This window comes from Salminus brasiliensis, chromosome 13, assembly GCF_030463535.1.
Source record: "Salminus brasiliensis chromosome 13, fSalBra1.hap2, whole genome shotgun sequence".
NCBI lineage: Eukaryota > Metazoa > Chordata > Actinopteri > Characiformes > Bryconidae > Salminus > Salminus brasiliensis.
The window spans coordinates 9585612-9597266 of record NC_132890.1 but is presented as its reverse complement, the minus strand read 5'-3'; the positions used below and the strand labels follow the sequence as shown (position 1 = coordinate 9597266).

The 11655-nt window shown below is 45.1% G+C and overlaps 1 protein-coding gene across 1 annotated transcript; it reads left to right on the top strand.

Moving 5' to 3' along the window:
- The first annotated feature begins 1526 nt into the window (after window positions 1–1526).
- On the top strand, window positions 1527–11650 carry has3 (hyaluronan synthase 3). Its single transcript, XM_072695018.1, has 4 exons — window positions 1527–2280; window positions 6412–7041; window positions 7698–7799; window positions 7910–11650. The coding sequence occupies exons 2-4, from the start codon at window positions 6412–6414 to the stop codon at window positions 8837–8839; spliced, it is 1662 nt and encodes a 553-aa protein (XP_072551119.1). The 5' UTR covers window positions 1527–2280; the 3' UTR covers window positions 8840–11650.
- Window positions 11651–11655: the final 5 nt, after the last annotated feature.

Below are 11655 nucleotides of genomic sequence, written 5' to 3'. Positions count from 1 at the left end.
TGCAACAAATGGGAGTTTAGGACCAAAATATCTGCTCTTCATTGTGAAAATTAACTTTAAGCCTTGCTGTTAAGCCTTAACGTAAGCCTTGCCCTCAGAGTCTAAGATGTAGACCACATATTTACTAGTATGTGAAGGGCCAAGGACCTCATGAACATGGCTTGTGTCTTAACGGCAATGCTGGGCGAGGCTGGCAGTCGTCGCAATAGCGATGAAAACACAGTATTAGCAATGCTGTTTGAAGCTGACAGCCAGAACTGTAGCGATGCTGGGCGAGGCCGGTGTGCTGCTAATGTTGCAGTAGCGATATTGAGTTAGCCCTGTGAGTGCCATTATACACAATAATGCCACACTATGTCTTTGCACCACTTCCTTTTACAGTAATATTTCAAGTAAGGAGAGACAACTTAAGCTTACCTAAGATTTACTTAAAATCTCCTCTCGGCAGCGCAAGTACCTGTTAGCTTTTAGTCTTCAGACTGTCAGTATGAGAAAATGCCATTTCTAGGCAAACAAGTCCATCAGTGTCCATCAGTCAGTCAGTGAGCAGAATTGCCTCTTCTAGGCTGACCCACTAGGCAGTCCAGCAATAATATCAAAAATATTGAACAAAAAAAATGCTTACTTGTGGTTGCCCCTTGGTGACTCAGCCCTGAGTAACTGTGCATACATTTGTTTGTCCCCTGCTTGGCCCTGTTAACACATCTAATATATTTATTAATACATTTGAATACATTTTACATCATATATTTAATATTCCACAGTCCTAAAAGTATATCATCATGACTTCAAATTCATTTTGCCCTTAGTAGGAATTGACTTTGGTTCAGAGCCAAGGACATTCGCTCAACGTGGGGGCTGCTGTGATGCTGCTACAGAATTAAACCTCAGAAGCCAAGCAGAACACCCCCCCCCCTCACACCCCTCCCCTCAGTGACCCTGCTCTAGTCTTCACTGCTACCCAGCCAAGAAAGAGCTATTACAATAATTACCTGCTTGCCATGCTGCACAGGCAGGGAGAGAGATAGAGAGAGGGGAAAAGGTGATGATTTCTTGAGGGATCTATTTTAAAAACTGCACGTTTTTACTGGGCTAAAAATGGAGGTTAGCACCCAGATAGGAATGCTTTGGAGACAATGGTTCTCAGAGTGCATATTGATTGTCATAGCATACCATGTAGCCATCTCTCTCTCTCTTTTGCACGTGCTCTCTCTTTCACTCTCTCTCTCTCCTCTTTTCTTTCCTTTTATACCCTAATACTCTTTCTCTCATTGACTCTTTTCCCACCTCTTCATCAGCCTGTGTCAGACCTGCAGGCTGTCAGCAGCAGGGGTGCTGGGAGGAGGGATAGATAAATAAATAAGCCCATAATGGATGCATTGAGAGGGTGGGCGTGTGGGTGTGTGTGATTTGCCAAAGGGAGAGGGGGTCCGCTCAAACAGCCCTGAGTCTTGTGGTAGCTGGCTGCACTGCAGAGCAGGGCAGCAGAGGAAAGAGAGAGAGAGAGAGAGAGAGGGATAGAGAGAGGGAGTGCAGAGAAGTGAAGGGCAGGCAGGGGGGAGAGACAGAGAGAGTGAGAAAGGCAGGACAGTGTGACAGCAGAAACGGGTTTGCTGGGATTTAGGTTGTGCTGTGCTGCAGAGAGGTGTAGAGTGAAGGCAGGGAAGGTGGCACTGCAGTACAGCTCTCAGACTAAGGCAGGGAGAGAGCACCCATGAGCACCTGCGCCTGTCCTAGGCAGGACGCCTTTATCCGCAGGCATGCCGGGCCCAGGACAAGGTAAGTTGGATGCAGAGCAGATTCCACTTAAGGTTCTGGAGGTTCTGGAAGCTGCCGGCAGCGTGCTCCGTCTCGTTTCGCTTCCCAAGGACCAGATGAGCTGGAAGCAGTGCAGCACTCTCTCACAGACCTCTCTATGGTGCTGCCTTCTGGAGGGCTCACTGCTGAACTGAGAGGCCTTCATGCCTGAGGACTGTGCAGGGGGATAGAAGGAGAAGAGGTGGTAGAGGGAGAAGGAGGAGGAGGCAACAGGGAAGAAGAGGAGAAGGAGGAGGGTGAGGGTGCTGTATTTTTGGATGAGGGATCTCCTGAATTAAGGGCTGGTGGAATAAAGATGTAGTGTGAGCAGGAGGCAGAACAAGGAGTGCGCTGTAGTGCTGCAGCAGAGAAGAGTGGAGTCGGACAACACACACATATACACACACACACACACACACACCCTGCAAGTCTGACTCCGCCAAGGCAGAGGGAGCCCACCATCACCGCCACAGGGCTGGGAAGGTATGAAACTCATCAGCTGGACTAATCATGTGTGTGTATTGTGTCTGGGTTTTGGTTTTGGTGGGGTTTTTTTTTTTTTTTTTGGGGGGGGGGTACTGTTACATTGTCTGATGTTAGTCCTTATAAAGTTTATAGGAAAGCGTTTGATTCACAGTGTGTGGATTTTGACAGTTTGGAGGGTGTGCACGCTCAAGCTGGAACAAATGGGCTTCTGTAATCTTGTGTGTACAGAAAGGGAGCAGGAAAACCTGGGCAGACCTGGGGTTCTGTAATTGCTCTTTTGAAAATGGCCAGTTTTTGTGTTATACAGTGTCTAGGTATTCATGAAGGCATTAGTGATCTTGTTAGGGTGTTTGTCTATAGAGTTACTACATTTACAGTTTCTGTGATACGTGGCCTATTTCCTGGCACTCTTGTTGGTGTCCCGAGGCTGGCTTGCTAACGGCAGGAGCAGACAGGAACACCTCTGAATTCTGTTTGAAGATGTGGGACCTCTCCAAGGAAAATGCGGCCTGTGTAACTTTCCATGTCATGAGAGACTGACTTAACACAGGGGCCTGGTGGCCTTAGGAAAAGACCCTCCTGGGATTTACAAGTCAAGACATTAGATCTTAACAGCCAGGCCTGCCTCCGACATATCAGTTCATTAACAGTATAGCCCAGTGGGGGCTCGACTTTTCAAAGGACCAGAGACCGCTTTGATCTTGTCATAGCTGGGAATACCTTGGCGGTTACTCTGTGGTTATTGTTGTGTGGTACCTTTTGATTAGTCAGTTCACCTGGTCGGTTGTACGTCATTCATCTTTATCAAAAGGCATGCATTGATAACTTACTGATCTCCTTGCTTTCCTGAGAGAAGCTCTGCCATGCCTTTTTAGGACAGTCAAGTCATTATTTAGGCAAAACATCTGCATCTAACTGAACAGTAGGACAGTGGCTCAGAATATTTGATAAGACGGCCAAATGATCCAAAATGTTGGTCAGGCAATGCACATTTAGTCGAAGGGGTGGCAGACTGCAATTTGTTGTAGTTAGATGTTTCTGCACGTGCCTCCTAGTGGCAAGAAATGGTATTCTCAGGCATCCTGGCAGGATGAAGACTTCCTATAGAGTGCTTTTTCACCAGCTGCAGATTTCCAGTGTCTTTGTCATATCCTGATCAATTCTCTTCAGTTTTTGCCTTCCTGAATTGAGGATTATTTAAATGGTTGAGCCAGTTTCTAATCAGTGGATCTTCTAAAACTTACACAGTACCTCCAACTACCTCAGGTGCTCAAAGTTCATTTTTGAACATGGTACTGACAGAAAGCATCAACACAGTCTGAATCTCCAAAGGGAGTTGATGAATACCCAATCACATCGACCACCAACCTCTTTCCTGCCACCCCTCTTTTCCTCATCCTCTTGTTCTCAGCCCTCCCTCTCTTCCTCTCCTCCATGGGTCAAATGTCTTGTCCCACAGCCAAAATCCTCATTCACTCAGTCCCACACCTGTGAGACAGCCTGTGGAAAGGAAAGAAAAGGTTCTCCACCTGGGGCTTAACTACGCTACTCCCACTGATCAAATCTGAGCAGGGCAATTTGTACTGGATACATACTGGGCTTCGTGTTTATCGCAGACCTCCCTTCACTGGATCTGAGAACATTCTCATCGCTCCTCAAGCTGGATCTTCTTTCCTGTCGGATTCCTTAAGTTACTCATCTGAAGACCTGCGTACCTGTATCTTCTCTGGAGACTCCAGAGGTAACACACACTCTGAGACAACAGACAACACAGAACTGGTGAAATTAGACACTAGTAGATTTTAAAACTACATCAGTGATTGTTAGATACACTATATAAAGACAAAAGTATTGGGACACCTGCTCATTCATTGTTTCTTCTGAAAGCAAAAATCCTGCTTGTGTTGGGGTTACTGTCTCTACTGTCCAGGGAAGACTTTCTGCTAGATTTTGGAGCATTGTTGTGAGAATTTGATTGCATTCAGCGACAAGAGTGCTAATGAGGTCAGAATGTTGGAGGACCACCATCCCAACTCATCCTCTGGCCCATAGTGCCAACACATTCATGTTTATCTGCTCCAGAGAGTTCTATTCTATTGGCAGTGCTTCTCTACAGTGCCTAGACAAGCTGTATGTGTGTATCTGTGTTAGCAATAGTAGCAACTTAAAGTAGCTGAATGCATTCATTAGAAGGAGTGTCCACAAACATTTGGGCATATAGTGTATGTCTATGTCTGCACTATGTCCACAGCTGGATGTGCACTAGGGGCTTAACAAATGCACATATTTTCAGGTTCGACACAATGTTCAAATCTGAGGTCAAGGTTCAATTTGATTCCCAATACTTGGACATATAGAGTAGCTAAGCTCTCCTATTGTCTATTATGGTCAATGTGAGTAATTCCTTGCTGAATTACGTTAAATTATGGGCTGGGCCTTTTATCACATGTTCATTCTTATTATGTAGATGGTTAGCTCAGGGTGCTTGGACACCACTGAGGCTAGGGTAAGGTGCTGGGAAACACTAGGCAAGGTTGTCCTGAGGCATACAGAGTAGGCCGTTTTTTAAAGTGTAGACTATTCTTTACACGTCATCACTCAGGGTCTCTGTGTGTACAGCCTTTAGTAACAGAATAACTGTTGGGGTGCACTTGAGTATGACATGAGCTCTTTCTTCTTCTTTCACTAAAAAGCCTCAAGAAAAGCCAACCCTCTAATCAGGGTCAAACACACTCATAAGTGTTCCCTCTTCTGTCTATCAATCTTAAGGTTGTAAGCTTAGGTAAGCTCTCTGAAACAATCAGTGGGACTGTTCTCTTTTTATTAGCAACACCATGACATGCACGGTCCTGGCACTATTTTGACAACTGAGTACACTGCGGTTAATTGTCCACAATGATCCTCTGTATTTGAGTATATTTGACAATGCAAAGAAGGCCATTATTTTGAAACAACCCTAGATATCTGTAAGAGACCTTGAGGACAAGACCTTTGTCAGAGAAAACAATGTCCACTTTTGGAGCAGTTGGGTTTCATTTCTTCAGTCTGATCAATAGGATTGGCTGTTATGATATTAGGGCAGTGAGCAGTGAGTGAGGCTCTTTCTTCCAGTGGGCAGGGGGTGCAGAGAGAAATAAATGGGGGGATTGTTCTCTGCTCAGGATGCCACGGAGTGGCGGCCAAGCCCTTCCAAGCCTTTAATTAAGTTGTTAACCTGAGCAAGGGAGATGAAAAGATCAGCCTGATCGTTAATTCCATAGTCACTCATACTACATTCAGATTTCGGACATACAATAGCTATTTACAGAGAGACAGGCCATGAACGACAGCTGTGATTATGAGGAAGCTAGTACATAAAACTGCAAACAAAGGAAACTGTCTGTCATAATACGTTTCCCCTACAAAAGTCCAGTACATCCCAGAACGGAACAATGGCTGCATTAACGTCTTATCTATCCTCATTGAATTTAATACAGACGCTCTCTAACATCTCTATGGAACTTGAGCATCAAGTATATCAGTAAAACTGAAGCAAATTAATTCCATCAATCCTGAACACTTCACTTCACTTTCTTATTTTCTCATTAGCTTTCTGTCAGAATATACTGGATGCATTTCATAGAGCTTTTCCTCCTTCACCTCACCCATCTTTCTCTTTCCAGTTCCAAAACGTGACATTTTGAGGACATTTTGCATTTGTGTTTTTAGAAAATGGAAAAAGGGGCTCCGAGTTGCTGTCTACTGCGCTGCCTGTATGGCCCAGTGGTCACAGGTTCGAATCCTGAGCCATTGCCGGTTGGCCATCAGCAGTCAGAGTCTGAGAGAGCACATTTCACTGTGCTCTCTCCCCTCATTACTCTTGAAGCAATGCTGGCTGGCACAGGCGTCTGTTGGCTGTTTCTGCAGAGCTGGGGACCCGGGCTTTTGCTCTGAGCATGTTGGCGCCAGTTCAAAAAGAGGTGGTGGCTGACTTTGCATGTATCTGAGGAGACCTTCTTACCTCTCCTGGTGCCGGGAGCATTGCTAGTCCTAAAGGAAAATGAAAAATGGAAAGAGACTGTACAAGAGAAATCCAAATTTACTTTGAGGCCAGTCCAAACTAACCCCCCCCCCTCCAATTCTCCACAGATGCCCTCTCGCTGTGGCACAGCGGTGCGGATCTTCATTACCACCCTATTTGCAGCTGTGGTACTCTTTGCCATCCTGCTGGCCTATGTGACCGGCTACCAGTTCATCCACACCGAGCAACACCACCTCTCCTTCGGCCTGTACGGCGCCATCCTCTCGCTGCACTTGCTGCTGCAGAGCCTCTTCGCCTTCCTAGAGCACCGGCACATGCGGGAGCCCTCACGGCCGTGCCACCTGCGCCGCACCGTGGCCCTCTGCATCGCTGCTTATCAGGAGGACCCAGACTACCTGCGAAAGTGCCTGCGTAGCATACGCCGCATCTCCTTCCCCAGCCTCAAGGTGGTGTTAGTGGTGGACGGGAACCGGCCTGAAGACGCCTACATGATGGACATCTTTCGGGACGTGATGGGGGGAGCGGAGCACACTGCTTGCATGGTGTGGAAGGGGAACTACCACAGCGACGGGGCTGGGGGCACGGAGTCCGGCTCAGTGAATGCAGAGGAGGCGGCACGGGTGGCCAGGATGGTGCGTGGCTGTCGTTACTCCTGCATAATGCAAGAGTGGGGTGGGAAGAGGGAGGTGATGTATACAGCTTTCAAAGCACTGGGGAACTCGGTGGATTACGTGCAGGTGAGTCAAACTTTTGGACTTCAGAGAACAAAATGCTTCCTCAAAATAAGAGAGATGTATAAAATAGGCTGGGAAAACTGCATGAATTAAAAATAATGGTGGAAAAACCATGGCAGACTAGCACAGACCCTTACAATGACATTACTGAAAAATTCTGCAACAGCAAAAACTTTGTGAATAAGCTTAAATTTCACTACTACTTTGAGGTTAACCTAATCTATTCATTCATTAGAGCAGCTTAATTCCTGCTTTACATCCTGTGCTCAGGATCACTGTCATATAGGGGTCAAAAAGTCATTCCACTGCCTTTCCACCTGCGCTCTGCACACACCTGTGCACTGTCAGCAACCTCTCATTGCCCCTGCCCAGCCAGTGATCAAGAGCTAAAGAAAACAGATATACCTTCAAACATCTGCTACCAAACCTTTAGCCTCTCATAAGCTCTGGGCATTCTTAATTTAGATAATGTAAATGCTGAGTCTTTTCAAACGACCCTTGATTCTGGAAATCCTTTGGAAAAACTGCCCAAACTCACATCTGTAGTGAGCTTGAGTTACTGAAGTGAATCTTCACTTGGAAACCCCTTACTCTGACATCTTTGGGACATATTATTTCCATGTTATGCCGTTATGAGTCCCCCTTTTGTTTGTCCGTAGGTGTGTGATTCAGACACAGTCCTGGACCCAGCATGTACCATCGAGATGTTGAAAATTCTAGAGGAGGACCCAGAGGTGGGTGGAGTGGGAGGAGATGTACAGGTGAGAACTGATGAAAAGGTACACGCAATAATCAGTGCTGTGTTCTGAGACTGACAGAAGATCTTCATCCAATCAAAATATGTGACCATTCTCAAACTTGACTGTTTCAGATCCTGAACAAGTATGACTCCTGGATATCTTTCCTGAGCAGCGTGCGGTACTGGATGGCTTTTAACGTAGAGCGTGCTTGTCAGTCCTACTTTGGCTGTGTTCAGTGCATCAGTGGCCCTCTGGGTATGTACCGCAACTCCCTCCTTCAGCAGTTCCTGGAGCCCTGGTATCACCAGACCTTCCTGGGAAGCAAGTGCAGCTTCGGTGACGACCGGCACCTTACCAACCGGGTGCTCAGTTTCGGATACAAGACAAAGTTTACAGCGCGCTCACAGTGTCAGACAGAGACTCCTACTCGGTATCTACGCTGGCTTAACCAACAGACTCGGTGGAGCAAGTCCTACTTCCGGGAGTGGCTCTACAATGCTCTTTGGTTCCATAAGCACAGCCTCTGGATGACCTACGAGTCAGTGGTCACAGGCTTCTTCCCTTTCTTCCTGGTGGCCACTGTGATCCACCTCTTCTACCGTGGGCGGCTGTGGAACATTCTGCTATTCCTGCTTACGGTGCAGCTGGTGGGCATGGTGAAGGCCACCTATGCCTGTTTTCTGAGGGGCAGCCTGGTGATGATCTTCATGTCCCTCTACTCCCTGCTCTACATGTCTAGCCTTCTGCCAGCTAAGATCTTTGCCCTGTTGACTATTAATAAAGCAGGATGGGGCACGTCCGGGAGGAAAAAGATTGTCGTGAACTTCATTGGGGCCGTGCCTGTGACCGTGTGGGCGGTCATTCTGCTCGGAGGAGTGGCGTACACCATTTACTGTGAGACACAGGAGCCCTTCAGTGAGACCGAGAAGGTACTGCTCATAGCTGGGACCATTCTGTACGCCTGCTACTGGCTTATACTCCTGGTGCTCTATTTGGCTATAGTGGCCAAGCGCTGTAACAAGAGAGAGGAACAGTATCATCTGCCCTATGCTGAGGCCTAGCATGCCATTCAACACTACTTCAATGGTGCTGCCAGACAAAATCACTAGGATTGGTCTGAAGCTGCCCTCTTCTTTCTTGGTGCTATACTCATCCAGTTCATTAACGACAGTGTGTACACCTTCGGACTGCAAGATGGTTGAAGGTTGTCTTTTACCAGCAGTCACATATTGATGGCCCAGCCATGGAATTGTGCTTCCAAATATAAAAAGCACACATTCAAGAAATTTCCAGCAAAGGTGCTGAATTTATATAATAATATATATAAATCAAATATATAAAGACAGATTAGACACTAGCAAATCAAATCAATAGCAGAGTTGTACTAGTGCTTGGACATTCTGCATGTGAATCACACACTCAAGACTGGTCAGATGGGCACCAGCTCTGCAGAGAACCCTGTTTCAGGACCCTAGTGTAATCTAGCAAACATTAAATACCATTTTGTCATAATTTATTTAGTTAGACACTCCCATCATTCCTCAGTTCCCCTAATGTTAATGTACAATCAGCCATAACATTAGCACCACTGAGTCTAATACTGAGTGGGTTCCCCCTGTGCCACCACAGTAGATCAGACCTTTTGAGACATAGATTCCACAAGACATCTGAAGTGAACCCATGGTATCTGGCATCATGGCATTAGCAGCAGATTATTTAAGTCCTGCAACTTGTGAGGTTGGGCTTCCATGGATCACATCAATGAGCCTTATATGCCCCATGACCCTGTTGCCAGTTCACCGGTAGTCCTTACTTGGACCACTTTTGGTAGGTACTGACCTGGTACTGCATACCAGACAAAACTCACAAGTCCTGCCTGATGTTTTGGAGATGTTCTGACTTCTCACGTCGTCTAGTTATCCCAATCTGGCTCTTGTCAAAGTGGCTCAGATTCTTATGCTTGCCCATTTCTCCTGCTTTTAACATCTTTATCACCTTCAGGAACTGACCGTTCACATACTGCCTAATATATCCCCACAAATTCCCTTGAAAGATGCCACTGTAGATAAGGCTAATTAATAATTTTCATTTGACCTGGTGCTAATGTTATGGTTTAGATAAATAATAATAATGAACCACAGCCCACAGTCTATAGTTCCTTTCTAGAATAGCCTTTTTTCAGTTTCTGTGCCCATTTTTATTCTAGAAGAAGGAAGCTGGAGACAAAGCAGTTCAGGAATACTATCACAGAAGTTCATTAAGCACTCGTGTTCATTAAGTGCAGCGTCTATGGCGAGAAAAAATAGAGGGTGACTATGCAAACTGAAACTTGAACATGCAAAGAAGACACATAATACTGTATGTTTACAAGGTTTGTTCTTGAAGAGTAATGGTAGAGAACATGCCATTTTTTAATGAGGTAGAATTCCATTTCTAATAAATGCTGGTAGTTTTTTTGTATCTGGGAGATCAGTTAGATTAGCTTTTTCACTCTTTTCTTTCACAATTTAAGCTTCAACCTCAATTTGCTGGCTGTCCAAATGTCCATTCAGTATGTTAAGTATATAAACAAAGGGGATTCAGTATTAATATTTAGTTACTACTTCGACATGCAGTGTGTCTAGGCAGAGCAGAAGCAGACATAGAGCAGAGTACTGATGCTCATTTATTGAACTAAACCTCTGGTAGCTTTCTCAGTGCCAAATGTGTGGGTTTGCTGATTGCACCTCTTCATACATGCCTCCACACCTCCCCCTCTATGAGTCCTATATCTATAAGAACACTGTGACTAGTGTGCTTGCCTGTAGACTGATTTCAGTAGTGGGCTTGTGGGAAGTGATTGCCTGCTTACAGATGCTGGACAGTGGGTTAGAAGTATTATTTGACCTTTGGTGGACATTTCTTCCTGGAGCATAACTTGAGAATCTCTTCAAAAATGAATTACTGGCAATACATACAGGGTGTGTGGAAAGAACAAGGGTTTACCACCACAGAACCAGGGGTATCAAACGCATTATGGAAAGGGGTGTCATTTTAGAGGTAGATTTGCTTTACCATAATAAAAAAATAGCCATTTTTATGCCATATGCAGATCTTATTTTGCCAACTTGATGTTCAATTCAGTGTTGACTGAACTAGTTCTTTACTTATTTTGATAAGGTCAATGGTTTGGATTAGGTGGAATGGGAGAGACGCTTTGTCCCTCAATTCAGTGTTTATTTTTTCCCTATTTTGTCTCAAATAACTTACATAAGTAAATTATGCATTGCATACATTTTTAATATAAAATATTTTAAACAAGTGCAAGAATACATTTCCATTACACTTTATTTTACAGTATTTTTGTCATTGTATGGTGTGCTATGATCTATTGATATACTGGCCAGGGCCTGGGTTGTCATCTGAACTGTTTAGAGAAAGTGTAAAATGGTATACTCTACCATTCTAGGATGCTCTGGTGTGAGGCATTTAGGAAACTATCCACTGAACAATTCATTCCAGTTCAAAACAGAGCGTGGGTCAGTCAACTGCCTGTTTCACGATGCACAACACCTACAAAAACCGCAATAGGTAACTAACAGACACTTTAGAAGCTATTTCATTCATTACACCAACCTTTTATGGTATAATGGAACAAGGTCTGCTGGGACTTGACAATGGGCTGGTTTCCCAGACACAGATTAGGCCTAAGTTTAGACTAAAGCGCATTTTTAGTGGTTAATTGTTGGCTTTTGGCTTTGCAGTTTTGTCCAAGGCTAGCTAAAACGTGTCTGGGAAAGCAGCCCCTTACGACTTTCTTTGTGTAAACAACTGAAAACAGCAGTCATACTGTTTGACCTCAAATGAATTTATTGTGTAAATACTTAAATATGTAAAC